The sequence below is a fragment of the Pelecanus crispus genome, chromosome 2, assembly GCF_030463565.1.
Source record: "Pelecanus crispus isolate bPelCri1 chromosome 2, bPelCri1.pri, whole genome shotgun sequence".
In the NCBI taxonomy this organism is placed as follows: Eukaryota; Metazoa; Chordata; class Aves; order Pelecaniformes; family Pelecanidae; genus Pelecanus; species Pelecanus crispus.
In genome coordinates, this window is record NC_134644.1 from 6,594,899 (window position 1) to 6,609,290 (window position 14,392).

General features: G+C 49.1%; 1 protein-coding gene across 1 annotated transcript; it reads left to right on the forward strand.

Annotated features, from left to right (window-relative positions):
* The first annotated feature begins 1,392 nt into the window (after window positions 1–1,392).
* Window positions 1,393–8,337, forward strand: CSRNP1 (cysteine and serine rich nuclear protein 1). The gene is given in 6 exon segments (XM_009479908.2): window positions 1,393–1,404; window positions 2,694–2,889; window positions 5,248–5,507; window positions 5,878–6,000; window positions 6,002–6,175; window positions 7,354–8,337. Coding segments are annotated over 6 exon segments (1,749 nt in total).
* Window positions 8,338–14,392: the final 6,055 nt, after the last annotated feature.

A 14,392-nucleotide genomic window follows, 5' to 3' on the forward strand; every position in this document is an offset into this window, starting at 1 on the left:
ACACAGCTTGCCTTGGCTCTGGCTTGGTGTTTGTGTTAATTCGGTTAGCTTGCTTGAGGAAAACGCTTTGGTTTTTTCTTGCTGTGTGGTTTGGGGGGAGGCGGTGCGGCTCGTGACGGGCACTGTTGGGTTTGCAGGCAACCTGAGCGGCGGGGCTGCATCGCTCTGCAGCATCGTGGTGTCCACCTTCTCGCTTCTCTGGGAGTCCTGCAGACCAGCTAAATCCCGGTAGGAATGGATGCGGCATGGGGATTTTCTTTTTCTTTTTTTTTTTTTTTTTTTTTTTTTTGGTCTGAACCTTGGCTGCTCCACCACCCTCCGGTGTCTCCCGCGAGGCTCGGATGTGGCCAACATCGCATCTCCGAGGGCGTTTGCTGTTGGACACGTGTCCTACGGGCTTTTCAGGGAGCTGGTTTCTCCCTCCCTCGGCGAGACGCTTGCATCCTTCACCAGCAACGTCGGAGGTGTCCTTTGGAGTAGCAAGTGGTTGCTCTGCAGCGCCAACTGATGCTCTTTGAAGCCACGTGTGTGGGTTTTGGTTTTTTTTTTTTTTTGCAAAGTTTTTGGCTGCTCTGGGTGGACGGTGGGGTCAGCTAGTATGAGCAAACCTCTGGCAACAGCCCAGGCTTTGATTCAGACCCCTGCCATGGATTTGGAGGGTTTCTTTGCTCCTGGTTGTTTCTTAAAGCAAATGTGAGACAGAGCAGAAGGCACAAAAAAAAAAAAAAAAGAATAAAAGGTTTGTAAATGCAGCCAGGTCACCGGTTTGGGTGTCGTGGCCGCCTGCAAGCTCACGCAGGCAGGAAGGGGGTTAATCCAGGTGTCAGGTAGGACATGTGCTGCTGGGGCTGGAGGGTGGCCAAATCCACCTTCTCCCCATCTGTTTTGGATTAAGGCCAAAAAAACAACCACCCCTCCGTGGCGAAACCACCTGCAGCTCCGGGGCTGCCGAGGAGGAGGAGGAGGGATGGAAGGTTGGGGGGAGCGGGGGGATCTCCTCTCCCTGGCCCCCGGGTTCGGGGGGCCGTGGGGGATGCCGTAGCCCCGTAGGCGAGTGTTGCAGTGAATGATTAACTTCGTCAGGCTGAGGAACTGCTTCATCCAGGGATTTTTTTTTTTTTTTTTTTTTTGACCTTTTAGGGGACTATTGTCTCCTGAGAAGCTGTTGGTAAACATAATTACCGAGGGCTGGTGGGGCTCGGAAGGCACCGCGCGTCCTCCCGTCCCGCTACGTGTTCCTGTGCGGCGCTGTCGGGATACTGAAAATCCCATCGTTGGGAGGTGTTGGAGCCCGTGTGGTTTCTGTGCCGCCTGCTCAGGGCTCTCAGGAGGGCGGGTTTGTAGGTTTGGGTTTTTTTTTTTTTTTTTTCTTGACTTAAATTAACTTCAGACATGCAAAAGAGGGTGAGAAAGTGCTACGGTTGTAGAGAACAAATTTGGCCGGTGGAGGAGTTTGAGCTGGCGGGAGGGGATGGGGATGGGGACCGGGTACCTGGCACGTGTCTGAAGCATCCCAGCATCATCCGAATTTCAGGAATGCTTTAGGTTTTGCCTGTTAGCTCCGGTTTTATTGAAGCACCGGGGTGGCTGGTAGCATCCCACGGTGCCAGGGCTCTCCCGTCCTTGCTGGAGGGAGTTTCTGGGCTGGGGCTGCCTCTCTCCCACCATGGTTGTGCCTTACAGCCCGGTGGGATGGGATCAAAGCAAGGCACTCCTCCGGCAGCAGCCTGGTTCTCAGCTTTGGGTATGGCTCGCTGGCTTCAAAATAAGCTGGCAGTGACTTCTGCAGAAGCAGGGGCATCTGGTGCGGTGTTGCCAGCGTCTAAAACAGTCCATCGTCTATGCCAGAGCATCCCAGGTTAGGTGGGCTCTGATATCCATTAGCCTATTGTAGGCAAAGTGTGTAGCTTTTGTGCAATTTCAGGAGGCAAAAACCCCACAAACGCTCTGAAAGCAAAGGTTAAAACATACAACAAAGTTATTTTTGTTTTTTCTTTTTTTTTTTTTTTTTTCTTGAGATGAGCAGGGGAAAAGCATGCAGGAAATTTAGGAATCTAGGCAATTACAGAGCTCCTTTGTTTTTAATTAGCTGTGTTGTTTTTAATTGCTACTATGCTTGATACATAACCCAGCCTAAACAAGAATAGCTTATTGAATGGGGGACTGACTATGAAAGGCACCGTGAGGAGAAGGGCTGTTCTTCACAGTTGATATATTTGTATTTCAGTGCTTCGTTTAATAAGTGTGTTTCCCCAGGGGGCTGTAGCAAGTAAATCATGCCAACAGATTGTTCTCTGCAAACTGGCTTATTTTTGTAATTAGCAAGACGTTAAAGCTGTAACTGCATAGAAAGCAATCTGGGTAAGGAGTTAACATAAAAGAATTAGTAAGCAAAACGTAATACTTATTGTTTGATAACACTGGTGTTGATTGAATTGGTTTCCGGACAGTTTGTTGTCTGCGATAGTTGGGTTTTCTGCTGCGTCGGAAAATGGGAGAGAAATTCAGCAGGTGTGCACAGCGAGGGCGGTAAGGTGTGGGTCTTTTGGGGAGAGCACTTTTTGGGCATCAGACCTGCACGGCCAGGTGGACCTGATGGAGAAGTCTTGCTGGGGGTTAAAGCCATCCTGCTTATCACCAGAAACTGCCAGCATTTCCCTCGCTTTATTTTGCTTTTCTCCTTTGTCTTCCAGTTATATGAAAATTACGGCGTCACCATGAGCGGGGTATTGAAAAGGAAGTACGAAGAGCTGGGGGATGACAGCACCTACTGCTCCTCCTCTTCCTGCTCCCCCCTCTCCTCCTCGGCGTCCTCGGGCTGGGAGTCGGATGAGGAGAGCTCCCGCGGAGAGCCCAAGCCCAGCTCTGCCTTAACGCCCGGCTTCACCCGTGAGTATCTCCAGCAGCCCCTTTCCTGGGATCAGACATGCCCACGCACAGGTTTTTTGTAGCGTGGTGGTGGGTCATCGCCTCTGTCCATGCAGAGACCCCCTTGGAGCACACCTTCAGGGGTGGAAGTGGCCGTGACACTGGCTCCCTGTCATTACACCAATTTATCCTGGTTTTATAATTGGCCAGCATCTTCAGGGTCGTCTTTCTCAGCCCTTCCTCCCAGCCTTTATCATTCCTTTATAACGTTTTTGCTGAAGTCCAAATTTCTAGGAGTAGAAACCCAAAGACCTGGGTGTGCAGAGACCACCAAGCAGTGCTGTAGGACCAGCCCCCAGTCCCCCGTCAAGCTGTTCCACAGGCAGCCACTGAACAGACAGCAAAGGCCCATAACGCTGGGTTTTAAAAACTATTAACCAGTAGTGTAATTACCCTTTCAGAACTCGTTTCCTACGTAAGTTGGGTACTTTGCCAAAGAACATGACACATTTGACATTGCCTCCGCTGTTAGTACAGATAAATGCTATTTTGTTTTCCCAGCGATACCAGTTTTGAGAGCTTTTAGGAAAACACACAGAAGACAAGGTTGTAAAATCCTTTATCTGCCACGTGAAGGGAAAAATAAAAAATACAATAGGGAACATCTTCGTGGAGGAGAAATAGTCCAACCTAGTAAATAATACTGAACACCCACTGTATATAGCAGTTAAGGTCCACTTAGCAGACATACACAAACACGCAGTGGTCTGAAAAGGCTTTAGAAGTCTTGTAATAATAAAGAGTCTCATTCTTGCTTGTCTTCCCAGGTTTTGTGACAAAACAATGAACTTTTTGTATTCTCTGGCTCAATTGGAAAAGGGTCAGGAATGGGAAAACAATTTCAGAGGGGGGTTGCGGGGAGGGAGAAGCAAATGCCAAAGCGCAGCAGCTCAGCTGATAGATGATCGCGGTGGTTAACTTGCCTTTTGATAAAGAGCTAATGTTTTAGAAGATTGAGTCAAGGTTATTATGAAAATGCAACGCGCAGTGCAAAGATATCATCAAAGCAACTGCAGAGCCCAGTGTGAAACCCTCAGCTATTTAGCAGAAGCTGCTGACGCAGCTGGGTGAACGCTTTTTTTTTTTTTTTTTTCATATGAAACTGAAATGCTGTATTTTGGCAAGCAAGACTTGTGAAACGTGGGTGCAGCTAACTGTTCGGTCTTGCACTTTCCCAGCCTTTTGGGGCCAGCCAAACCAGCCGAGCCCCTTGGGTTTTCGGCAGTCCTTTCAGTTGGCTCCCTGCAGTAGGGCTGCCTGCGGCTCCGCCATCCAAAGAGTGGGGCTCGGATCCCAGCTCTGCGGGAGTCACCCATCCTTTCTGGGTTGTTTTTTCCCATATTCTCCATGCTGGCAACTGGGACATCCATGCACCAGCAGAGAACGGGACCAAAAAACCCCACCACTGAATTTGTGCACAGCTGACTCTGACGCTCATGCGGCAGAAAAAGCAGCTCTGTAACCCAGTACCACTGAGTTTTGCTTTGCTTTCCGTGGCCAGCTACGTTCGTGGAAATTCATTGACTCTGAAACTGTCCTGGCTAATTAGTCCACCTCCATCTGCTATGTTTGCACATGCAAATGTGCAGAACTAGGTATCTCTGGAGAGGCTCCTCTTTAAATGGTGTGTAGCGTGTTTCAGCAGTTTAAGATAAACCAGCGTAATGTATTGCCATGTTTACCCTGGGATCACCTGCATAAAGAGTAACATCTTTGCAGCTGCTCTCAAATGAGTCTCTTGAGAATAAACTATAGGTTTGTAGTTCCTCCCAGTGGATGGTGAAAGGAAGTACCAGAAAAACAGCCGGTTTGGCTATTTTCTACCCTGCCGCAAAAGCTGGAGCCACGCAGGGCTGGAGCGTTGGTGCTCCGGCATCCCGGGAGCGAACCGCGAGCTCCTGAACGTGAGGCAGGGTGCTTGGGTTTAGAGCAAGGCAGGCATGTAGGATGGTTTGTTGCTTGTTCATTATGCTCTGCTGCACGTGAAGAATAAGCAAATGTATGTTTCCTGGAGGAAGTCAAGCGGGAAGGAGAAGCAGCAGCCGTTTCTTAGGGCGAATCTGATCGGTGACTCCGATGCATGGGGGCTTGGCTTAGTTTCCTCTCCATCCTCATGCCACCTTTGAAGCGTTAGATCCTAAAACACCAGAAGCCATCAAGCGATGTTGTAACCTTGTCCCATCGTGTCCCTGTCAAGAGAGTAATTGCACGTCCTGCCTGTTTGTAATATTTACAGCCTGTTTGTAATATTTCTGTCCCGTCTGCAGGATGGCAGTACTGACTTTCTCCCTTTTTTTTATTTTCTTCCCCCATTTTTAGCCACGTCTATCCTGAAGAAATCCAAGCGACTAAAGAAGAACAATGTGGAGTTTGACCGGGTCACTGTGTTTTACTTCCCACGCTGCCAGGGGTTCACGAGCGTGCCTAGTCGCGGGGGCTGTACCCTGGGGATGGTGAGCAAACACAGCTCCTCCCGGCAGTTCACACTAGCAGAGTTTTCCAAGGAGCAGGAAAACGTTCGTCGGGAGAAACTTGAAGAGAAATTAAAAGAGGAGAAGTTGGAAGCGTTGAAATGGAAAGTGAGTAGGAGCATGGGGCTAGGCTGGTGAGGAGCGGGTGGGTGTCGTTAGTTAATGGCCATTTTTTTAGTAGGAGCCTCTCTGAGACCTGGGGGCATCGGTCCTTAACCCTGTTTGGGTCTCCAAAAACACGGGCTCCAGCGTGGGATTTTCAGCTCAGTTCTCCACCTTTGAAACCTGGTGGAAAAGACACGGAACTCCATGTGTCAGGTGTCTGTCAGGTCTCTGGGGGCTCTGACACAGATTTTAGTCCTGGGGTTGTCCACCATGGGGGACAGATCTTTCCTTTCTTGTTTCTCCTGACCTGGGGGTGCTGATGGCTCTGTGTCCGCAACAGGTCCCTAATGCTTTGCCCATTTTTTGCCCTCAGCTAACCATGAACGGCACAAAGGAGTCGGAGGAGGCCAACCAGCTCACCATCGAAGACATCTCCGATGATGACATCGACGTCAGCAACATGGACCTGGAGGACGGCTTCTTCCTCCAGCCCTACCCCCGCCAAGAAGAGGCGCGCGCTGCTGAAAGCCGTGGGGGTGAAGAAGATCGACAAGGAGGAGAAGCGGGAGCTGCACAACATCCGTCTGTCCCGGGAGGACTGTGGCTGCGACTGCCAGGAGGTCTGCGACCCGGAGACCTGCAGCTGCAGCTTGGCGGGCATCAAATGTCAGGTACTGCCCTCGCCGCTGGGCGCGGGGGAAAAGCCGGGGCTCCAGCTGATGTGGACGTTAAAGCGGGGGGGGGTTGAGCAAGCAGGACGGGGTTAGGGCAGCTTGTAAAATGCGTCTGTTCCCACCCGCACTCGTAGCGAAGCAGGCGAGAAAAGCTCTTGGAGATACTCCCCAGGCTGCTCGAAAGCGTGCGCTTCCCAAATCACCCGTGTGGCCATGCACACGCTGCCGCTGCAGCCCTGGGGACGTGCCCGAGCCTGCAGCCTGAATGCGCTCGCCACGTCCGTCCCCACGAGACCCGTGCCTGCTCGCTCTCCTATTGGAGACGGGCCACGTGGGAATGTCTGGGCAAACAAAAGCTTCTCGCTCCTCACACGAGATTGCAATTTCTCCTCCTCCCCTTGGTTTTATTTTTGATTTTTTTTTTTCCCCCCACCCCTTGGTGTGTATCACAACTCCCAGTGCGCTCAGGCGAACGTGGGAGTGTCAGCTGAGCGTCAACCCCCAGCTAGCAGTGCGGACCACCTGCAAAGTGGGATAATCCCTCTATATTCAATTAGCTTTTTTTTTCTTTTTTTTTTTTTTTTTATGGGTGCCTGCCCAGCTGTGTTTGGGGAGCCATATTCCCTACCCTGGGTGCCGCTCGCTCCCTCGATACTGTGGTTGCCGGTGGGGGTGGTGTAGGGTGGGTGTGCGCGGGCGGGTGGGTGCACACAGGACGGGTGCTCCGTGTGCATGTCACAGCCCCCCTCTAGCGGCTGCTGATAACGGGGACATGAAGGTGCCGCAGATGCCTGTGGAACAATTTGTCCTTATGTCGGCGAGGGGCAGAAGCTCATGATATGGATCAGGTATTAAACATCATGATGCAATATATAAAAACTCACGCTTGCCCTGTTATGTCTCCTTTTGGAGCATTATATTTTGCTTTTTTGGAACCTTTTAACTTCCTTCAGTTGTACTGAAAGCCAACATTTTTATGACAACCCTTCAAAAGAGCAGGGTGTCTTTTTTTTTTTGTTTGTTTTTCCCCTTTCTTTTTTTCTTTTTTTTTTAAGTCTGCTCTTAAACCCCTCAGCTGTTACTTGGTTTCTCAGGGCGGGTGAGTCATGGGCGGTTTTGGTTTTGCGCCACCGGGTTCGGTCCTAACCCTTCGCCTCTGCTTCTCCCCATGCCAGATGGATCACACCTCCTTCCCCTGCGGCTGCACCAAGGACGGCTGCGGCAACACTGAGGGCAGGATCGAGTTCAACCAGTCCCGTGTGCAGACCCACTTCATCCACACCATCATGAAGCTGGAGCTGGAGAAGCAGCAGCAGAACAGCGAGAAGGTGGTGGAGGCCGAGCCCCCTTTTCGGGAGCGGCTCCCGCCCTTGGGATGTGCGGCGGGGAAGGGCTCTTTGGAGGAGCGCGCCGTGCCGCTGGCACCCGCCTTCCAGTTCAGCCCCGACCTGGAGGCCCTGGGGGAGAACAGCTGCAGCAGCGACATGACGGACTCCTCCATCTCCTCCCACCCCAGCGAGGACCTGGAGGAGCCCTACGAGAGCCTCCCCTCCGACAAGTCCCAGTCGGACGTGGACGACGACGGCTTGGCACGCATCCTCCACTTCAACGACTCGGATGCCGAGGAAGATGGTGGCCGCGGCCAGGATGACCTGAGCTGCTTCCACCCTACCGACTTCTTCATTGAGGACCACAGTGGTGAGGCCAAGCCTGTCCCCGGCCACTTGTCCCACCTCTCCGAGTGCCTGGATGAGAATGCCAACCAGGACGGCGGGGGTTTGCTGGAGGATGCTGCCCACGCGCGGTGCGATGGGCTGTCCTGCTGCGCCTCGTCCCCGGCCGAGCCCTGCTCCAAGAGCTATGCCGACCTCAGCCTTTCCTCTGACTCCTTGGATTTCTTCCAGTCCTTCTCAGACTATAACTTGGGACCTCTTTACAACTCCTTAAAGGAGTACGAGAACCTCGATAACTTCTCAGCGTTACAGTTTCAGTTGCCTAATTTCCCCGGCTTCCCGCAAGCCGGAGATCAGGGCTCCTGTTTCTTGGAGTCCCTCATCGGTTTGTCCGAATCCGTCCCCGAAACCCCAGCCCCTTTCACAGACAATCAACTTTTGGAGGATGCCATCAAGTCATCGCTGATGGAGACGGTGAAAGTGTGAAATGCCTGCGTGGCTGGGGTGGGAAGGACCAGCACCAAAAGGAAAGATGAAGAATGGTCAGACGGGCAAACTTTCACCGAAAGGTTGATGTGCTCCTCAAAAATAAGGAGGAAAAGACAACAAAAAAAAAAAGACTTTCTAAGCAAACAAACTATTTTTGGTCTTTATAGAACATGGACGTTTTGACATACTGCAGCTACAATCAGTCCTCTCGCTGTTTGTGCAAAAATTTCTAAACTTTCATGATGGGGTGGGGTGGGGAGGGAGGGAAAAAGACTTTCACGTATGAATTTCCTTGTGTTTTGTATGAAAAGACCTGTTGAGAAATACTCCTCGCTAACGTTGCCAGTCGTACACACAGCCCCTTCTAGAAACGTTTCAGTGTTGCAGGAACTTTTTAAGACAACTTTTTGAAGCTGTATTTATTGTGAAAATTTGTGGTTTGCGTAAGAGAGCCCAACATGCTCTTACGTTTAAATCAGACAAGGTTTACAGAAGAGATCCATACACTATATGCATAATCATTCTTCATCTATTTATTGCAAATTCCAGAATTTAACTAGCCACTGAAGCTTGAACTAGCATGAAACCTTATTTAAATTGGTAATACCTCAGATGTATTATGTGTACAATCATATTTTTTTGCATAATATATCTGTATTTATTTATTTTCTACCTGTAGTACATGAATAGCACTGTGGTTTATCAATGACCTGGAAGGGCAACAAGGTCTTCAGCAGCACCCGTCCGAAAGACAACCCTGTTTTTTTTCTGAGTCTGAAAGGTGTTGGCTGTTCGGTCTTCACTTCACATTTCTAAAAGAGCTGAATGCCAGCGGGTGGGAGGGGAGGGATGGAGGAAACCTTGGTGCAACATCCTTTGGTTGCTGTCAGCCTTCGAGTAGACATCACGATGGTGTCTGATCTCCATAATATCGCTATGGAGAGGAAAACAAGCAAAACCCTCAACTATCCAAGAAATAACATGAACTAGCTCTATTTAAACAAACAAACAAACAAAAAAAAACCAAACCCTTTTCATAAATTATTTTATAATTTATTTAATTTCCTAAGGATTTGGCTGTGAGATCTTTCCCAATCAGTTATGGTGCCTGAATATGCAGAGGAACCATTAGCGGCGAGGGGGGTGGAACAAGAAGGATCTCTGCAGCCTGGGGCAGGTTTGGGAGAGCAAAGCCAACAACACCAACACCGTGCTCACGCTTCTCAGCAAGTGCTCCTTAGGACTCCCCAGTGCTGAGGGTATCGCAGCTCCAAAACCTAGTTCGTCAGACTGTTTATGCTATTTTTTTTTTTTTATATAGGTAAATCGGGTAAATCAGGTAAAACAGATGCATATGAAGGTTATTGGGTTATTCATCCTTTGAGTACGGTTTTAGAGGGAAGACAAAATAACACCTGAAAACAAAGCTGAAAAACTTCAGGGCTTTTGGTTTTTAAAATGAGAGAAATCGTATTTAGGAATAATACTGGGGGCCCTCTTGGCCTCTTGCTATTTTAATCAGTCTGAGAACATGACACTATTTGGCCACAAGATGTAACTGGACATAAAATCTGTACGTCAGTGATACACTAAGTGCCTATGCCAGCAGTATGGAAAAAAAAAAAAAAGGCTTTAAAACCTACCGGCTTTAACTCCCCCCTTGGAAAATGTGAGATTTGGTGATGGGAGTGATTCCTGGCATTGCCGGCATGGGGCAGGAGGCGGCAGCTCTGGCATCCCAGCCCTGCGGCCCCAGGAGCGGGGTGCTGGGGGGAGCTCCCGAGGGGTGTGGAGCCACGCAGATAGAGGGGAAAAAACCCCAAAATACGGATTTGAGGATTTTTCCATTGGCTGAACTGTTTATATCACCATGACAGGGATGGTGCTCTTGGGTACCTGCTGTTAGACAGGCGCCTCGTGCAAACCTGCCGGCAATTTAGGAAACTTCTGGCGTGTGAATATGGCAAAGGCTGGGTTGTTTGGGTTTTTTTAATCATTATTATTACTATTTAATTGTACATCTTCTCTGGTATTGAGCCGGTCAACTTGGAAGCGGAGCTGACCCGCCACGGCCGCAAGCAGGTGCTCGCCCCGCGCTCGCTGCCGCATCCCGCGAGGCATCGCCCCCGGGACCTCCCCGCCGGGCAGGAGGGCGACTGTAGGAATACTACTGGCAGATGGAGGATTTCCTGGATATATATATATATATAATAATAATTATTATTATTTTTTGTTGTCGTCGTTGTTTCCTTAGACTGAAAAATCCCCTTCAGTTATCTCCTAGGTGGTAGTTTCTATCCTTCAGACAGCATCAAAAATACTGACAGTTGAAAGTCTGGTACCATTCTGTATTTATTGGCACTAATATATTTTATAACATTCCTAGGTTTCTCTGCATATATATATATTTATATATATAAAATATATACATATATTTTATATATATATACACATTTTTTTAAAATGAATGACGGGGATAGACTCCTGCCTTTGTGGATTTTTTTCTATAATTTATTCTTTTTATTTGTGTTGGTGCCAAAAAAAAAAAAAAATTTCTCTCCCCTCCCCCCCACCCTGGGCACTGAATTGTAAATATATAATTTTTTTTTTTCTTCTTGGTATCTGTGTAAAAAGTTGCCTGTTAAACAGTTTAAAAACTGGGTATTTATTGACACAATCTGTAATTATCTAATGTATTGATTGAAACGCTTTGGTTTCAACATAGCTTTATTTTAGCTCTCTTTGTGTATATATTGTGATTATGTTGCTTAAAGGTACAAGTTAAAAAAAATGCTTTATTTTTACCTTATCCATTTGCATTTGTTTATAAAAAAGCATATTTGTCTACAGCTGCTGTCTCTCATTTCATCAAAGCAATATGAAGAAATTTCCATTACACTTTCAATAAAAGAATTTTGTTTGAATACGTCAGCATCTTCGCCCTGTTTATCCTTTACTGTGGCTCAAAAATTTGGATGATGGCTGTGTACGCTGCATTGTATGTCCTACTTGTCCTTTTTTTGTTTGTTTTGGGCTTTTTTTGGCCCCTTTTTGAGGCTAATGGGTGCCCTGGGGTTGCTACCCCAAGTGTCGAGGTGGGAGCATCCTACCAGGGCAGGAGCAGCCCTTGTCCCAGCCTGGTGTCCTCCAAAAGGCTTCTCCTGAGCTCGAGGACCCCCGTTGCTTTTCCAGCTGCTCACCCATGCTTTTGCAGTGTCCCCACCGCATCGTCTTGTGGTGGCACGTGGCAATTGTCCTGTTCAAGTTGCTTCCTGCTCCACTTGTGTCACTCTGGGTGACAAAGTGCCTTTTTTTCCCCTACAAAAGGCAAAATTCAGTGCAAGGGGGTCTGGCTGTGTTGTTTCCCAAGCTTGCTTGGCTTGTGGATGGTAGCTGCACCTCTTCACGGGATGATGGAAAAGACAGCGGAGGTAGCAGCATCCCCATCGCCAGGGAGCGTACAGGAGAAATCTTGGGGAAACCCTAGAAATCCCTTCCCCTTGCAGGCCACAAACTCTTTCTCATCGCCCCACGGCACCCCCGGGACCTGGAAGGATGCAGCCAAAAGAAGCATCACCACGATCCTGTGCCCCAGGGGAAAAGCAGAGAAAATACACTTGGTCCTGGCAACAGCAGGGAAATAAGAAGAAGGTGAGGATGTGAGCCAGCCCATGGTGCAAAGGAAAAGCTGAATAAATCCCAGAAACCTGGATGGGCAAATGCACACCTATCCCAAGGACTTGCGCCTGGCAGTATGGGTATAAATCATAACCACTGACGTTGACCTGAAAGCAAGGGAAATTGGCCCAAGAATGCCATTGTCTAGTTTTCCAGCGAGAATACATTTCTGAAAGGTTGCCATCTGCCCCCCATAGCTGAGAAGCTCAATTAATTGAATAAACTATTTGTTACAAATTATTTGCTGGGTCATAAAAGCAGCAATACTGAAAAGAGGCCTGGTTTTTTTAATTTTATTTTATTTTATGGGGGTTATGCCTATAATCCCCTCATGTTAATTATTCTGCGATTGGGAGGAGCAGAGCCCGTGGTGTACAGCTCCAGCTGCCACACTGGTGGCTTTTTGGCTCACAGTGATGACTTTGTGCCATGCCCCAGCAAAGAGCATCGCAGCAGGGGGACCCGCCACCCCCAAGGGATGGTGCCGAAACAGCCCCAAGGTGCTGCATCCCATCAGCCAGCCTCCAGCACAGGCATCTGCCATGCCGGCACCTCCACGGGGAAGCGGCAGAGCTTCTAACAGCCTCTTTGTGCCAAGAGTTCATGTTTGCTTTGAAGACCAAGGCTGGAGGAACTTCCCTGGCTGGTTTGGGATGGTCCCTCTGCAAGGCATTGAAGTTAAAGCCGTGGCCACTCTGCTTTCATAGGGCTGCATCTTCAAAGGGGTGCAACCAGGTGCAACCCTCGATTTGCTCCCTGGCCATGGAGGGGTTGAGGCCAGCTGACTTTCTGCACACACCGGGACGGCCGTGCCCCAGCCCGGTGACACAGAGCTGGGACTCACGCCTCGTTCCATAGTGGGTGGTGGTGCTCCTTCCCATCCCCAGGAATCATTGACCCCAATTAAACCCATCTGTGCGCTCCCCACCTTGCTTAGATCTTCATCACCCTCTTTATTTTCATTTATTTTCTTTTTTCCTCCACACAGCCGCCCTGTACGCCTTGCTTGTAACACCCAGAGGCACAGAATTACTCATCGCCTGCTTTCGTTTCATTTTTAGACGAACTACGACTACAAGAGTTGAACCGTGCGTGTAGCCACCAGACTAGAAAGCATTTCTCCCCGGGTGGCGGAGCAGCCTCCGGAAAGGGTTGAGTCATTTGATGATCGACGGCCGGTGGGGACAGGGACGGTCTGCGATGCGAGGCGAGGCTCCTTCAGACCTGGCGCCATGTGGGAACGAGGACTTTTCTCAGCAGGAAGAGCTATAAAATTACTGGTAGTATGGACTTTATCTCCAGCAGGGAAAAAAACCAACCCGGTAGAACCCAGTAGCTCCAGGGCAAGGTGAGGGCAAGGGTGTTGGCTCTGCAGCACTGGGGGCCTTTCTGTAGGGCCAGATCCTGCACGCAAATGGCTTGTGTCCACTTAGGAGGCAGGAGCATTGGGGAAAAAAACAGTTTTTTTCATTTCTTGTCTGGCTGGTAGAAGAAAAAGGCAGGTTTGTACTGCATGGCTGAGCAGCGTGACACTGCGGAGGATAAGGTTGCCCCAGGCCTTCTGCACAGCTAATAAAAAGCATCCTCGACGGTGCCTCTGCATCCCTGCTGGCTTCAAGACCTCTGTCAATGTAACAGCACCTTCTCTGCCCGTGCACGTGTATTTTCCATGGAAATGAGTAGAAGTTTGCAAGTGCTAAGGTCTTAACTCAGACCTGTTGAACAACTTGGCTTTCCTGTAAAATGGCACTGCAGAATTGGCAATAGTTAACGCATTCATGTGGCCCATCTGAGTTTTAATCTGTCAGTGCCACGGGATGGGGAAAAAAAAGTTTCAGCTCTTATTCCTTATTCTTTGGGGTAATGATGTTCAACATCACAGAAATGATGTGATGTTCACATCTTCTTCACGCTGTGAAGAAGTGTCCTCGCCACCAAATCAACCCAAAGTACACACCAAGACAAAAGCAGTTTGATTTCTGCACCATGTGAGGGCCCCTCTGTGGTCATCATCTCTGGAGGAGCTCTGAGTCCTCAGCATCTGGGGAAACAGGTGGTGCTAAAGTTAGTGAATAAATATAAGTATTCTGGCTTCAGTGTTCTCCCTGCATAAAACAGCAAAACATCCTGGTTTGCCAGAGCTCTGGATAAAGTGAGACTTCAGATAAGTAGGCAGTAGAGAGAACTAAGTTTTCTCCTTCACAGCTATGACCATTAAGAGTTTTCAGTGCTGCTTAATCCACACGTTTCCATCAGCTTCTTTTATACCCCTAAGCCTGCTGCTGAATGAATGGCAGTATTGCCATCTACTGGGCAGCCGTCTCCTTCTCCCAGCCTCTCAGCTGGCCAAATTGCTCTTGGGCAATGCTCGTCC